Here is a 17463-nt window from a genome sequence, read left to right as displayed (position 1 = left end):
CTTTAATCTCTATGATACCTAAAATTAATGACTAAATTTTTTGTTTACGTTAAATTAAAATTAAAACAAATATTGTCAGCCTCGTTCAGAAATTAGACTAAGTCGTTTGGACGCTATCATTACAAAATATTTAATATACTTTTTTTCACAGAATCACAACTCTGCAAAAACAAAAAATATTATTGAACCAAAAGGGATATTTTTGGTAAATTATTTGCTCATCAGAGCGCAGAATCAAAAATTGTTTTATATGTAGTTGAAATACATATAAATCAAATATCAAAGTTTCTAGGGGGGAGGAGGTGGCTTTAATTAATTATTCAATGTTAAAGTTAGAATTATAATGCATTGCTCTTATAGAAAAATCTCAAAAAACGGCAAATTTTGAAAGTTTATGATAATTTTCACTTGGAATAAAAAAAGACCTATAAAAAAACCTTTTAAATAAAATATTAGCAATGACATAGAAAAGAATAAAATCAAGTGGCACCGTCCACATAAGGGATGTACGAGTAGGGAAAATTTAGAGTTGAAATTATTTTTATCTTATTTTTATAATTTCATGAATCTAGACGAAAAATAAAAATTTTCGATACCTATCTTGGTTTTCGAAATATCAAAAGCTGGATAATTAAAGAAATTTTCAATTTTCTATATTTTTATTAGTCCATTTTTAACATAATTAACCATCAAAATTGAAAATATATTCTATTTAAAGTGCTCCCCTTTCACTGGTTCTATATCCTTAATTGAAGGGGTGTGTAGGGATGTTATTGGCCCCTATTTTCAAAGAGCCCCTGAATAGTCAGTTTACCTTGTGTTTTAAGTTCATTTTTTTTTTGTCTTTGAAACATTTTCTTCTTCTTGATGCTCTTCTGAACACGTTTTCACTTTTCATCTTCGTTAATTTGTTGGAATATAGCTAACTGACAATGCTTAAAACTAGAAGATTCCCTCTTGGGTCAGCATCCCCTATAATGCCTCTGAAACCATCGAATTTTCGATTTTCAAATGAGTTTTGCAAGAAAGTCTGACATTATAGAAGCTTTTTAGTAGGTTACCAAGTTTCGGTAGATAAAAATCTATAAAGAGCAGTATTTTAGTAGCAAATCTGTGAATTTTTTTTGTTTTGGAAATGAGTATATGAAATGTTTCCAGCTAAAAATAAATCAGAAATTTACTTCAGAATGACAGCGTCCATGTAACCTTGCCTATGATGTGAATCGGATTTAAAATAACAAATGGACTTCGATGTTAATCTTTATCTGCAAGTTGCAAACAACTTGATCTAAAACGAGGCTGATTTTTCCATATTTTCTAAATAAGGCAATACAGTTTCATAGCTAAATACACTGCAAAAAACATGGACAATTATTTTTTATTTAATTTTGTGATAGTGTATAAAAGCTTTGATAGATGGAACTTAACTCTAAAATAATATAATCCAGACTTAGAAATTGAGCAAAGTAATAAATTTTCCAAAATTATTTCATAAGCTTTTTAATTGGACACCAATTTTTTCTAATTAACAGTTTGCTGGAACTATTTTTCTAGTTTGGATTTTTAACACTTAGAAATAATAGTGGAAGAAATAAAACTATTTCTATGACTTTTAGTTTGATAAATTGAAACTCTTTATTCTTTTAATGATGTTCGAAAACGGTACTGTAGAGGGAACTGGTAATCCATGATCTTCCCTCAGGCTTTCAGATTTTATTTGATTATGTTTAATCTCAATGACTGGAAGTCAAAAAAATACTCAAAAAAACTCATTTTAAGAATGGCGTTAATCAACATCGTGTGCGAACATCCTTAACTGATAAATTTTTGCTTATTTTACAAAAAATATAAAACAAATTTACACGCGGGATTTTTAGAGAAGGAACGTTTTAAGTTTAATATGCAACCTCGGCACCCCAAGGCCGATATGGTTTCATATTCGATTGTGTGTTATTCTGGTTATAATTACTAATACTAGATGGAGTTGAAGTTGGGTAGGAATTTAAATTATGGTACTGGGGTGTATGATGGTACCCTAAGGTAGACGCAGACGAAGATGGACTAGTTGTTGCTATGGCAGTCGATGTCAAAGGTGTTAAAGTACTTGTCGTATATGAGGAACCAATGGCTGAAGGTTGTCTGGGAACACCAGCCGATAAATAGTCTCCGTAATGATGTGGAAGATTTGGATCATTTGGAGGATGGATACCTTGCGTGGAATGATGGTGTATCGCTGTCGAAGGCGAGCTGTGATGATGAAGTAAATTTACAGGATTCGCGACGGGAGGTGCAGGAGCTCCGGGGTAATGTTGTGCCCCAACAGATGGATTTGAAGCTAAAGCAGCCCCAGGTGACGGATGATGATTTGTTGGAGGTGGTGGATAATTCCATGTAGACGTTGTACCGGGAGACGTAGCATGCGCTTGTTTCGAAGCAAGTTCCCGTTGTGTCACAAAACACTGCAAATGTGACATTAAACGAAGTCGTAATGGATCTTGAATATCCATACCTTCAATTGTGACTAGATATCGAGCAACTTCTGAGGCACACTCACGAAAACCAATTATGTGATAATCCATGGCGAATTTATGCGGATCATATGCCAAATTATCTAATCCTGTAACAAAACAAAGTTCTTTTTTAGTATTTTGCAAAATATTGTGAGAATATTTTGGTCCCCTTTTAATGTTTAATACCAGAACAATGATATTATACTTTTTTAACTGTGTGAACGACTTTGTTGATATTTGTATTATCATTGGCCTTTGATTAAATATTTTTTTGGGGGAGGTTGTGATTTATTTTAGTTATAATAAATGATATTTTTAGTTAAAAGGCTTGTGAATTTTTAATCCAGTATACTTTTTATTCTCACGTTTCTCATTTTGTGGGGCATTGTTATCGGATTGTCTCTTTAGGTGAATATACGCCATTTATAAGTTTCCAAATGCGTGTGTTATTGGCTGTCTTGGTACTTCAAACTCGCATACCGCAAAATTTTAGGATCTTTTATAATATATGCAGCAAAGACTCCAAAAATCCATAATTTCAAAAAATTTGCCCAATAACAATTATTTTAATTAAGAAAAAAAAAAATAAAAAAATAAAAATCACTAAATTGAGTCACTAGTGGTAGCTTTTATATAAAGATCATACTTCAGGAATGGAATAGAATAAAGCGTAAGTGTCCTTACATTCTACATAGATTCTGTTAATGTTATTTGACAAAAATAAAAATTGCATTACGACAAGACTAAACGAAGAGCTTTACTTAAAAAAAAAAACTGAACGCGCACATCTGCCCTTTCTACCGTATATTTTCTGTATGACTGACTACTCATTACATTTAAATGGTTAGCTATGAAATCGAATATAGCAAACACTGATCAAGTTTAGGATATTCTGATAAACGTAAACGTTTTAGTTTTCCTTGTCCCTCAGAACATTGTGAATTTTATTCTGAATTATTTTACAAAAAGTAGATTTTGGCATATTAAATTCGGTACAGACTTCATTGCGTGTCTTCCCACTTTCATAAAAAGTTATTAACTACAGTTTTTCACGTACTGATAACGATTTAACCCTTCGTTTCGGCATTTTTCAAATCAACATCCGCATGATAGTAAAGCAAAACTAGATAGCGAAAGTTGATAATAATAAGGAATTTTAAGCGATAGTTATTCTTGAAAAACATAAATTTGGATCGAAATATCTTTTTAAAAGCTTTCTCAAAATACATTTTGTGTAATTACGTCATTATTCCACCATCCTTATTTTGATAATAGTAGACATTATTTTTACACTATTTAAGCAAACCCCTTGAAAAATGTTTGTAAATAAAATAGAATGAGTTGACGCCTATGTATGCAGCTGTTTTATTATGACAAGTTGGATTGTAACATTTACCCCTAATTGTATACACACATATAAACCCTTATATATTTCTGGTCAAGTACTTTTTCCCACGCTAAATACCCATATTTAACTGTGAATATAAAAGTGACCACAGTAATTATTGGCCCTCCTTAATTAATGCACGTTACACCTTTCTCATCCATAATTAATTTTTCGTGCGAAAATCAAATTTAAAGATTAAAAATTTTTTAGTACATTGAAAATAGTGGAGAAATTTGTAACAGAGGATTTATAATATTTCTTTAATAATTTTTCAGTCTATACAAATAATCAAAATCCTTTTCGGGCGCAGTTACAAGTTACGCTATGCCTAAATAACGTTTGTAATCTGTGAATTCTTTTTTATATTTTTTATAGCAAATCGACTACAAGTAGCACTGAATATTTTAAAAAATATTGACAGAAGAAAAAAGCAAAAAAAATCAACGCAAATCTGAATAAAAAGTAAGTGCTACATTTATAATATACGAAGAAACGATATGAACATAGTTCCAACCGGGTGTCCCACGACACCTCTCGTTTTTATATAAAGCAAATGAAACAAAATACAAAATTGATTATTATTTTTAAATCAACAACATAATTATTTAATAAAACTAATGATTGCAGTACTCTGAATGGGAAATGGCGGATTTTCCAAAATATCAGATAGGGTTAGTTTTGGGAAATAAAAAGATTTAAGATTTATTAACAGATGGATAATATTAAGATTGCAAATATCTTCGTAAATATGAAAAGTGCATGACAAAACTAAATTCATTATGATCAAAATACATTTGAGGTCACCTTAGGCTCATAGTTAAACAACGAGTGGTTTTTCTTGTCAAAAATGAACAATTGTTCAAAATTTAGAATATGAGATAAAAGAAAGTTAAAAAAAAAAAAGATTAGGCATACATTTCACGGATCATAAAGTTCTTCAACACAGGTGTATAAAAAAAGTGTGGGAACCTACATCAACCCCTTTTCACCACACATGTAGGCAGGGTGGTCCATAAAAAATGATACATATAAAATTATTTTTAAAAAATTTGTCAAGTATATGTTGCACTTGTGAAATCAGTGTTCCGCACTAAAACTTAATATGAAAGATAAATTCTAAAATGAAAGTTTATGGCAAAAAAAATCAAAATTTATTAGTTTCTTCCGAAAAAAATTTGTATTTGTTGTTTAAAATTAAGTAATTTTTGACTAAACGTCAAAAAGGAAAAAGTTGTCATCCATTTCTAAGTGGCCAAAATTTAAATTATCACGGCAAATTGAATACGGATCACCAGGAGCAAATTCTTTTTTGTATCATCTACAAAATAGACTTAACGTAGTTCGGCTATCACATAACATAGTCAAATAGTCAACCAGGAAATTTGTATCACGTAAATGTATTAAAATCTAAAAATATCGTAAAAGATAAAATTGATGAGCTAATCTTTGTGGTTTTTTAATGTTTTCTTTTTGGAAAGCGTCGTAATTAAGATAATGTTTTTTTTTAAAAAACAGAATCTGTGATAAATTTTCTGAAGCTCAACCACCGATAAGCTTCATAATGAATACTTTTTTGAAGCTCAATCACCAATTAATTTTTGTACAATTAACATTATTGTGAGTTCTTCCATAAGGTACTCTGTTAAGGATCACAATTTTAAAATGAAATAATTCTAAATTTTGCCCCACATGGGGCCCTAAAACTGTGTTTATTGTGATCAAAAGACTTTGAACTACCATTTATCGCAAAAAAAATTAACATTCAAAGTACTTGCTCAAATAGCCAAACTACCTTAAACTCCATTATACCACATTTATAGGATATAAAAATGTGTACTGATGTATCATTTTTTTATAACCACCCTGTAAAAAAAAATAAACATATTTATATGTATTTACCTTTTGCGTGTAGCATTTTTAAATGATCAACAGTCATTTGTAATATTTCAGCTTTTTCTAATTTTGCAGATCCTTGTTTTTCGTATGCGGTAGGTACCAAACGTTTTAGTTCCGTTAAGGATGTGTTGATACGATCCCGACGTTTTTTCTCTATTACACCTCGACGCTTTTTACGTGATAGCATTTGATAGCAACTGCTTGAATCGCCAGGAGACGTACATCTGTAAGAAAAAGAAAATGGGATGATTATTTTTTTACTTCGAATTTTCAATTGGAAATTAAATAATTTCGTGAAATAGAGAAATTTGTAAATTTGTTAATTGTTAAAACGTTACCAAAAATCTGGATTCGATGCAATTTCCTTTTCTATTTTCTTTTCGAAAATGGTAGAATTTGATAAAGCAGAATTGTAATTCGAAAATTGTTTGGAAAATAAATAATAGAAAGCGTTGTAAAGCGTCGAAAATTCAACATTGTACTTAAAATAGGGTAAAATTCCAAGGTAGGATTAGTTGAGCTTATTTTGTAAAGAGTATTTGGGTAAAATTGATACATGCTTAAACAGATTTACAATAATGAAGTTTTTCTTATAGAGGAAATATGTACATTATGGTTTCAAAAGTTTAGTAAAATTGGCAACAATAAACATTTAAAAAATAGTAATATTTAGATTAAAAAAAAGGATAAAAAAGCAGTTAAAGAAATTATTGTTGACTTTATTGTTATGACAACAATGGTGAGAATATATGGAAAAAGTAACAAATTTATGAAAAACTAGTTTCCCATTAAAAAAATTCTTTTAGGGAAAATGTGGGAAAAATACTGCCATTTTCTAATAATAAAAGGGTGAAAAAAATTTCCCAAAATCAATTTTTTTTCTCAGAAAATACACTAACAATACTAAACAATGGGGAAACAATTGGGCAATATAATATAAGATAAAATTGATAAAATTTATTCTTTTTTGGAATTTTCTGTAGGGGAAATGAGGGCCGAAATTTTTACATTATTAAACATTCAAAGTATTATTGGAAAATAGACGAAAAATTACAAAAAAAAAAATGTTATTTAGTAATAAATAGAGTAAAAACTTGATTATATTCATTGTTGAGAATGAAAATAGGTTAAAATTCACTCATTTTCGAGAAACAAATGCTCAACTATAGAATAAAAGTATGTATTTGTTTCAAAATTCGAAATTTAATTGTTGGACTCAATAAACAATTTTCCAACAATTAACCAAAAAAAAAAATACAACTTACGGATCTTTCGAAGATTCTTCGGAATACACATCATCACAATCACTTTCAGAAATAGCCCGTTTTGATCCACGGGACGAAGAATTATTCGTCCAGCGTGTAACCGGTCTCGAATGTGTGGTTTGCGATGGTCCAACATTTGTGGAAGTGTCCGGTGTCGTGCCATAACTACTCCAATGTAAATTCGATGAATGTGTCATGTGATCCATTGCTCAAATTTAGAATCCGTTATCCGTTAACAATTAGACGAACATACACACACACGCACACACATACACACTTGTATACACGAACACAATGTTATAACGCACGGCCACTTGTTGCTAGAAAACAATCGTTTGATACTAGAGCGTATTTTTTGAGCGTACGCTTGTAACCGTGTTCAGTTTACGAATGGTATGTCAGCCATGTGACTATGACTGATGTAACGACGTTCAAAACGACGTTCAGGCACACTTTGTTGTAGTTTTCATCCCCACTCCTGTAAAACATATAGTATACTTCCTAATGGTGCATGGCTGTAATGTATTTGTAAACTCACCCCTTAAAACATATATGACTTTAACTTTTAAATAAATACTCTGTATAGTATATAACCAATATTTGATTGGACTAGGAGTTGGTTTTATCATTTTTATACCCTGTATAAATAAGATATATATCAAGGTATACTAAGTTTAGACCCAAGTTTGTAACACTTAAAAATATTGATGTTACGAACAAAATTTTGATATAGGTGTTCAAAAAATCATCTACAGGGGCATAGCTACCGGTGTATCAGCCGTATCAATGATACGGGGTCCCCGGGTTACAGAGGCCCCTAACGTATGTAAGCAAAAATTAGAAAAATGCTATCAGACTTGTCACTGTTGTCTATAGAGGCAGAAATTTTCGAAAAACTGAAGTCTTCAGCTATAGATGATTTAATAAATTAATTTGCCGAAAAATGGCAAGAAAAGTGTTTAATTTGAATTTTTTGGCTAGTTGGCAATTTCTAAGAGGAAGGCAGTCATTTTGGTTTCTTTTGTGAGAAATCTTTGCCCATCATTTGGGCCCCACAATGAATTTTGATACATAGCTTCTCCAAGGCGAGTTACGCCACTGATCACCTAATTAGATTACTCAAAAATGAGAAGAGATATCAAGCTGATATTTTTATAACATGCTCAAGACATAAAAAGTGAGTTTGAGGTCGTAAATGAGCAACATAGGTCATATAAACCGTTAGAGATAGAACAACAATATAAATTTAAAAAATGTTTCTTATTAAAAAACAAGCATGATACCCGTTGACCATACAAGCTTTGCTCCCGTTTTTCACCTCTTTAGGGATAGAATTTCGAAAAATCCTTTCTTACCGGATATCTACGTCATAAAAGAACACAAACTCTCTAAGTTTCAGGTTTCTAATTTCTAAGCGGTTTAGGCTGTGTGTTGATCTACCAGTCAGTCATTTAGGACAAAGCATTTTATATGTATAGATAAACAACTTTTGTTTGAAACATGTTTACGTAAACATGATTTTTTACCCGAGAGAGCGCAAATTAGGACAAAAATTTGGGTTCCATTTTCACCAAAACTATAAAAGATAAGGAGTTGAAAATTTCTAGATAGCTTCAACTAATGGAGTAACCTCGAAAAAAGAATTATTGAAAAAACTTTCGAAAATTTTGAAAACCTATACAAATGGCCATAATTATGTTGGTTTTTAAACTTAGCTAATTTAAACTAGCTCGATACCCAGCCGCTTCACTGGGCTTAAAAGTAAAAACTTATCCCCCTTTCATAACACTTGAAGGGATTTTTTTACGCAGCTAAAAGATATGCACAGTTTTCAATTTTTTGAATTGTAAAATAGTCATAATTGATTGAGTATATCAGAAAAGGTGGCCATGATTTGTTTGACATTTACTGTTTTAAAGATTTCTGTAAAAATTGAAATAGTAAATGTCAGATTAAATTTAATTTTTTAAACTCTTTTAAAATATATCTTTAAAATTTATAGCTCATGTATTATTCTGATTTATGAGCTATATTGCTGTACAGTTTCATTAAAAATCATTCGCTAGTTTTGGCATGAAAGCGTAACAAACAGACAAACATCCTTACTTTCACATTCCTAATATATAGGGATATGCAAGCTGACATTCAAGATTTTCTATGTAGTATTTCAACAATTAATTCAATAAATTGTTTGTTCTTGCTTGTTTTGAATACATTTTATTGTATTTTTTTTCTGTTAAGTGGTGTGAATATTATTATTTTGATAAGGCATGAGGTGTCGTAGTAATTGCTTTGATATGAGAAAAAAAATTTTTTTTTTTGAATTTGTAATGCTTAGAAATATTGAAAACGTAGAAAACGTAAAACAGCGTGGAGCATGAGAAATAGTTGAAGCATATATAGGATTGGCAGATTCTCAGCGGTTTCGCTGTTCAATTTCAACTTTAAATTGAAAACAGAGACTACGGCGTTATAGACTTCACTTTTCAAATGTTTTAATTTAATGTACCTAGCTTTCTATTGATGAAAGAATTTTTAAAATCGGTACAGTAGTTTTACAGTTTATTCATTACAAACAAACAAACAAATTATTTTCTCTTTATTTAATTAGTGTAGATCATAGATATAATACCATAGACATATGTGAAATGCAATTAGTAAAATCTTGACCGCAGTATGAGAGGTAGAAAGAGCCAGAAGTTGTAGGCGTATAAGAGTCACGTATAAGAGAGACGAAAACAGCTAGACGTGACGTAGATTAGGTGTCGTATTTAGTATTTTTATCGCCAAGAAAATCGCCATTTTGCGTATGACTCCAATCTCCCTTCATACTAAAAGGTACGAATTCTTCGAATTTAAGCGAGAAATATAATTCTTGAATATCTATTTTTTGTAGCATAGAGTAAATAAATAGATAACATAAAGAAACGTGTAAAATTTAAATTGAAAAATTACTGTAAATATTGGATGGAATAGGAAATAACAAATATAACGAACAAAATTAAACTAACTTTTTGCAGTGAATGTGCATTAACCATAGTCATATAGGCAATAGAGACAACCTTTTTTATTTCTGTCTAATCAAATGTACTATAACTAAAATTATTTCTCTGGAACTCAAATTACATAATTTAAAAATTTTTATGATTTTGTAATGAATTAAATCTAATGAACTTTTAATAGGTAAGTGACGTTTTAAATTTTCACAGTTGTTTGAGCATTAATTGAAGAGCATTGTATAAAATTTTCACATCCCAAACATCCTTAAAAATATGACAATAAATCTTTCTAAATCTGACCTCTTAATTTTTACCTACGGAACCATAAAAAAACTTTTTTTAATAAGAACTAATAAAAAGACTTTTAGAAGTTATAGTTCTAATTAAATCTTCTTAATGAGATATCTTTAATTTTTTCGGTGGAAATAAAATTTTTTCACAATAAAAAAAAAAAATTTTAAAATTTTCGATATTATATTAGGAAAATCTATTTAAAGCAAAAATTTTAAGATTAAATTTCCTTACTATCAGCAAAATATACCCATTTTATATATTCTGTGTGAATTTGATCCTAAAATTTAAAATCTAAGCTAAAAACTCTAAGTTTCTGAACAAAACAAGTTACGAAATTTTCTAATTGCATTTATAAAAAAACATTTTGGTTAAATTTTTTCTAAAATAGATTAATTACAAAAATTTACGCTTGTTTACAAAGTACTTCATTTTGAATACTTTTTATGGCAATAATTTTTCACATAAAAGTTTGAGAACGTAAAAGCTTGGGAAAACAGTTTTTTGTTTTTGAAAATTGTCAAAGTTTTTACAATTTGATTAGAATCCATGTGAAAATATAAAATTTACATAATACAACCATTGATTCATTATTAAGTTTATAGTATTTAATTCAAAGGTCGGTCACTTTAGTAGGAAATCATATAATTGATGTATATTTTATTACACTTCATTTCAAAATAGATTACCTTTTACGAATGTATTCTCTGTAAAATATCTTTGATATAATTAGTACAACTCAGATAGCTTTAGAAGACAGTATATTCCATTTCCAATAATTTAAATACAAAAATATAAATGATATTGTTAATTTATCCATATATTTTACTTAAGGTAGTATGGGTAAAATATAAAAATAAACTCGGAACAGTTAGCCTTTTATTATATTAAAGATAAGCATCTAAATAATGTTTTATTCAAATTTGAGGATGCTTTATCGACTTCTTTAATAAAATATTGAAAATTAAAAATCGTATTTTTTACATTGACTCAATGGGATCCCGTGCGTTATTCTTTATACAAGACCAAAATTCTCAAATTTCCAAAAAACTGTGTTCACATAATAATGCATCAAAAAAGCTTAAAGTTTACAGAATTTAGGTCTATAAAAAAAAGTACATGTTATCGATCATTATCAAAAAATATTAACGATAAATCATAATTCACTTTGTAATTTCTATATGTTTCATTATGAGTGTGGTAACTTTAAAAATCATTAACAGATGTCGTTGACATCGGTTGACAGTTTAATTAATATGTCACAAAAAAAATTTATAAAATAGACAATCGACTCCGAAAATTTTAAAGAACCATTGCTCGGCGCTTTAAACCTTTGCAGCGTTGCCAAATCTATCATTTTCATTATGATAAGAAAGATTTCTAGAGTATAATATGTCGATAATATAGAAATTACAAAGTACAATAACTAATGAAATGAATTATCGAAATACTATTTATTTATTTTTTTTTTTTAAATATAATTTATGTATTATTAATTGTTATAAAATCAGGTTAATTATTATGATAAATTATGGTAATGTCTGTATTAAATTTTGTACGCTATTTAAAATTTTGAAAAAAGGTGGTCCGTTGACGACCCATACTTACTACCTTAAAATGATTAATTTTTAAATTTGTGAAACGGTATCTAGTTCGATTTAATCTAAGTGTCTATCAATCAAAGTCGGATGTTTACATTATCAAAGATTTGGTAGTACCTAAGAACCTTGTCCAATTTAATAGTGTAAACAGCCCATTAGGTCCCAAACTACTAGATAAGCATTTTTCAAAATATTTTATCCCTTAAAATTTGAAAAAAGATCGAGGAAATTTTTGCGTGTGGTCGTCATATTAATTATTCATTCATGATTAGGTTACCAAACTTCATATTTAAACTACCACATTTCAACTTTATTCGCCTAGTGGATTTGGAGAAAATGGGCTGTGAAAAACGGATAGACAGGCAAACAATTATGATTCCTTTTTTATCCTTGATGATGAAACCCTAAAACGGAGATTCCTAGTTAATGAACTTGCGCGTCGAATTTATTGTAAATTATGAAATATATCAACGTATACTAATTTTAGCAAAAGTTTATACCCAAGTTTGTAACGCTTAGAAATTTTGATGATAAAAACAAAATTTTGGTATAAGTATTTATAAAATTACCTAATTAGTCTTGAGTTTGAAAACGACAACAGGTCAATTGGATCTTGAATTCGTAGGACCCATATTGTAAACCATTATAGATATAGAAAAAATTGTAAATGTAAGAACTATTCCTTATTAAAAAATTTAACGACTTTGTTTTGAAACTTTTTTTCATAAAAATCACTGTTTACCCGTGAGACAAATAGTTAGCTTTAACTACCAGTCGTCGCCCTATTAGCTTAGTTGGTTAAGACGTAACCAATTCCGTTCGCGATATGCTTAGGGTAGCGGATTCGATTCTCGCCGTCGCAACAAAATTAATTTAATTAATAGTTGTGATGGTCTGGTGTAGTGCATGGTATATGCATGAAGAAGGTGCACTCAGTCTCTGAAATTGAAGAGCTGAGAAATGATATTATCAGCGGAAAGGTGGTAAAACACATATATGGTATCACAATGGATTCTCTAACCTAACCTAACCTAGCTAGTAGTCTTGTGAAAAATTCTCGAAAAACGAAAAAAATTCTAGAAAATATTTTCAAAACTTTCGAAAACCAAAATACTTTAGAAAACCAACAAACTATAGAAAACCGCATAATTGTGTTGGGTTTTTTAAGCTCTTCTAATTTATAAAAAAAAAACAATGACATTCAAAACTTACTATACAGGATATTTCAACAATTAAGTCAGTTAGTTGTGTGTTTTAACTTGTTTTTTACTGATATTAAAAACGTTCACGAGTTCAATTCGCATCAGTTTTTGAAATGAACCATAATAGTTTTTAGATAATAATAATTTTAGTTCTCACAGTTAGGGGAGGTTTTATTATTATTATTTTTTTCACTAGTAAGTTTATAGTCAACAAACTGAAAGCAAATTGATCATACGCGTGCCGTGGGAAGAGCAGTACCCATGTCAGGCGAGTGCCATGCATTACGTCTACATCCAGTGCATCTAAACTTCAATCACTTACATCCTCTTTATTGTAATTTTAATAAATATGTTACCAAACATTTTTGATATCGCTGATCATATTAATAATTTTATTTTTTCATTATTATTTAAAAAAAATTTCTTTTGTGAAAATACATTTTCTATTATCTGGTTGTTTTTATTAATAACTAGTCCATGGCCCGCGAATTCGTATACAAATTTCAAAAAATCAGACAAAATGTCTTTTGATGCGCATACTTTTCACAGCCAATCTTTATCTTATTTAAAAAATCAATTTTTTTATATTTCACTTAATACTCGTGATCGTATTTCAATAAAATTAAGGATTCTAAGGTTCATTCATCAACTTGTTTTGCTATGTGCGTTCATAGGAAAATACATAGTATGTAAATTTTAAATAATTTTAAATATCAATTTGAAAATTTTTTTGAAATTCTGTTAAAAGTTTAAATATAATTATTCAACTGGTAAAAGTTTCAAGTATAGTTATTGATATTTTTTTTTTTTTTTTTTGAGAAATATCGATTTAAATTTTCCAATATTTTGTCCCATGTTAAACCTTTAAACTAAAAATTCAACGAAATTAATTCTATAACAGTATATTTTTTCTTTCTTAAATCATTTAAACTTTTATATTATCATAAATTTCTCTACTAATTTTGTAAATGAATGTAAACGTGCTGAAATTAAATCAAGCAAGTGAAAACAAACAATTGGCTGAGTTAATTGTTAAAATACCATGTATAGACATTGTTGATAACTCCGTCACATTACACATACAAACATGTCACACATATATAACTGATATTCCCATATAATACATACTATACAAGTTGCGCATAATTTGCGCCCTCACGGGTAAACAGTGATGTTTACGAAAAAATATTAAAAATAAAAGTTGTTTATTTTTTTATAAGGAACATTTGATACCATTAAGCTTTTGTTCTATCTCTAACGGTTAACAAGATGTGTCCTACGGACTCAAGACTCAATTGACCTATGTTGCTCATTTACGAACTCGACCTCACTTTTTTTGTCCTAAGCACACTATAAAAATTTCGGCTTGATATCTAGTCTCGTTTTTGAGTAATCGTGATGACAGACGGCCACACAGACGACCGACAGACGACAGAAAAACGACAGGCAGACAGACAACCGAAAATGGACTAACTAGATGATTTTATGAACACCTGTACCAAAATTTTGTCCAAAGTATCAATATTTTTAAGCGTTATAAATTTGGGACTAAACTTAGTATAATTTGGTACATATCATATACATGGTATAATAAAATTTTGTATTATAAGGGGCCATTCATTAATTACGAAACATGATTTTGACGATCTTGGACCTCCCCCTCACGTAAGTATGCAAACGATTTCTCGACCTCCACCCTTCTCCTCCTTACGTCAGATTCAATCTCGTTTTGCCAAATAATAAAACTTTGTTAGAAAAATATCAATTACATTAAAAATCACAGTTTGACGTTAATTAAAGATTTTTATTCTTTAGCAGATAATTTAGCGCATGTATAATTTTTGAAAAGCCCCTCCTCCCAAAATGCTTACGTAATAAATGAATGGCTTTAAAGACAAAAATTAAATTTTAAACAGGTAAAAACCTTTCAAGTATAAAAAAAGAGATCTGGTTTTATCTTTTGTCAAAATAGGTTTTCATGGTAAAAAAAACTGAATTTTTCGGCTAAAATTTTGAATTTTCACATTCTTATGCTCAGATTCGAGCTCAGCGATTCCAAAAAATTAGTAAAATATGATGAACAATTAATTGATCTGAAAACATTCTTAAAATCTGAAATTCAAAAAATGCATTCCATTAAGGAAGTCATGGAATTATTGCTGATAAAATTTAATAGCCATGCATCCGGTTTTTCGGAGGTAATAACAACATGATTTCTATTCTTGACCCTTCCAGATACAACTCCAACAGGTGAAAAAAGTTTTTCAAAATTAAAACTTGTAAATAATTACCTAACTACTTCGATGGGCCAGGAAAGGCTGTCACACTTGTCACTATTGTCTATAGAGGCCAAAATTTTGGAAAAACTGAAATCTTCAGCTATGATTTAATAAATCAATTTGCCCAAAAAAAGATTAATAAAAGTAAATATTTAATTTGAATTGTTTGGCTTGCTCAATTTCTAGGAGAAATTGATAACTTATAATCAATAAATATTAAATTTAATTTAATGCAAGCATTTTTGTTTCATTTGTGAGAAATCTTTATCCTTAATTTGGGCCCCCCACTAATTTTGATACAGGGCCCCTCCAAAGCGAGCTATGCTACTGCCTAACGGATCAGATAATAAAAAATTGAAAAGTTAAAACTCAAATGCCGTGATTACAAAATTCCATCTAAATAGTTATTCAAATTTTTCAGAGATGAGCGCACATAGGAAAACGCTCTATAATTTTTAAATAATATACATAACGTTTCATAGATTTTGTGCTTTATGTGAATTATTAATTTCAAAAATTTAATTAGAAAGTATTTTAAGGCTTGATTTTAATTTATTAAACGAAAAATAGAAATTGATTTATTATTAAAAACAAAAGATGTAAATATTGTTAATTAATTGTATTGAACCTTAATTTGTGGAATTCCATAATGATAAATAATAAAACTAAATTTTTATTTGCCTTAGTTCCGCTTTTTTAATTATTTATTTATTGAAAATAATTTTTAACGATCGTTTCATCTTCTTATTAAGACATTATCATTATCAAAACAATACTTATATATGGCACGCCATTTTACTATTTAATGTCCGAAAAAAAATGATCGTAATAATAATACATTATTATTATGTTATCATCATAATAATAATCATTTTCATTATGTACATAATTTTAATTCAATCATTTTTATTATGTACATAATTTTAATTCAATCATTTTTATTATGTACATAATTTTAATTCATATTAAATAGTAAAACGGCGTGCCATATATTTCCATTATGTACATAATTTTAATTCAATCATTTTTATTATGTACATAATTTTAATTCTCTATTTCCATTATGTACATAATTTTAATTCAATCATTTTTTTTAATCTAATTCAAATAAAATTAACTGATTTATTATTATGTATCATCATAATAATAATACATTTTTATTTTGATGATAACATAATAAAAATGTATTATTATTATGTATCATCATAATAATAATACATTATTATTATGATGATACATAATAATAATACATTTTTATTATGTTATCATCATAATTTTAATTCTCATCTCTCTTTTCTCATCTTATCTTATATCAATCTCTCTTTTACTAAGATTTATTTTACAAAATATAAAATATAAAATTTCTGATTGAAAAAAAATAATTAATTGATTTTTTTCTCGATAAAAATTAGCCTATTAAATAGTAAAATGGCGTGCCATAAAAAATGTATTATTATTATGATGATACATAATAATAAATCAGTTAATTTTATTTGAATTAGATTAAAAAAAAAGATTTAATTAAAATTATGTACATAATAAAAATGATTGAATTAAAATTATGTACATAATGGAGATATATGGCACGCCGTTTTACTATTTAATATGAATTAAAATTATGTACATAATAAAAATGATGGAATTAAAATTATTTACATAATGAAAATGATTATTATTATGATGATAACATAATAATAATGTATTATTATTACGATCATTTTTTTTCGGACATTAAATAGTAAAATGGCGTGCCATTGGTTTAGCATCTTTGTCTTATTCATTTATCTTGGTATTGTAAGTCTTGTTTGGTCTTGCATATGTGTAAGAACAAGATCAATGTGTAAGACAAAGAGCAAAGTTTAAGCCTAATTGTGTAATATAAAGACAGCGAAATTAGTTAGTTTTGGTCTTAGTGTTCATTCCTACCCTCAAATGATGAAATGTTAAGGTGTCGAATTTTCTTGCTTCCATATCGTCGGGACTGAGGAGTATATCGGTTTTGTCTAAATTGAGGGAAAATTTGGGACATTTGC

At 28.6% G+C, this 17463-nt stretch overlaps 1 protein-coding gene across 1 annotated transcript; it reads right to left on the bottom strand.

Moving 5' to 3' along the window:
- Positions 1-1871: 1871 nt before the first annotated feature.
- LOC123302982 (hairy/enhancer-of-split related with YRPW motif protein) lies at positions 1872-7264 on the bottom strand. The gene is made up of 3 exons (XM_044886077.1): positions 7059-7264; positions 5797-6017; positions 1872-2617 (listed from the first exon to the last, which is right to left on the bottom strand). The coding sequence occupies exons 1-3, from the start codon at positions 7262-7264 to the stop codon at positions 1896-1898; spliced, it is 1149 nt and encodes a 382-aa protein (XP_044742012.1). The 3' UTR covers positions 1872-1895.
- Between the last annotated feature and the right edge of the window lie 10199 nt (positions 7265-17463).

The sequence above is a fragment of the Chrysoperla carnea genome, chromosome X, assembly GCF_905475395.1.
Source record: "Chrysoperla carnea chromosome X, inChrCarn1.1, whole genome shotgun sequence".
NCBI classification, from domain to species: domain Eukaryota; kingdom Metazoa; phylum Arthropoda; class Insecta; order Neuroptera; family Chrysopidae; genus Chrysoperla; species Chrysoperla carnea.
Note: the sequence above shows the minus strand (reverse complement) of the source record. Positions and strands in the feature narration are given on the sequence as shown.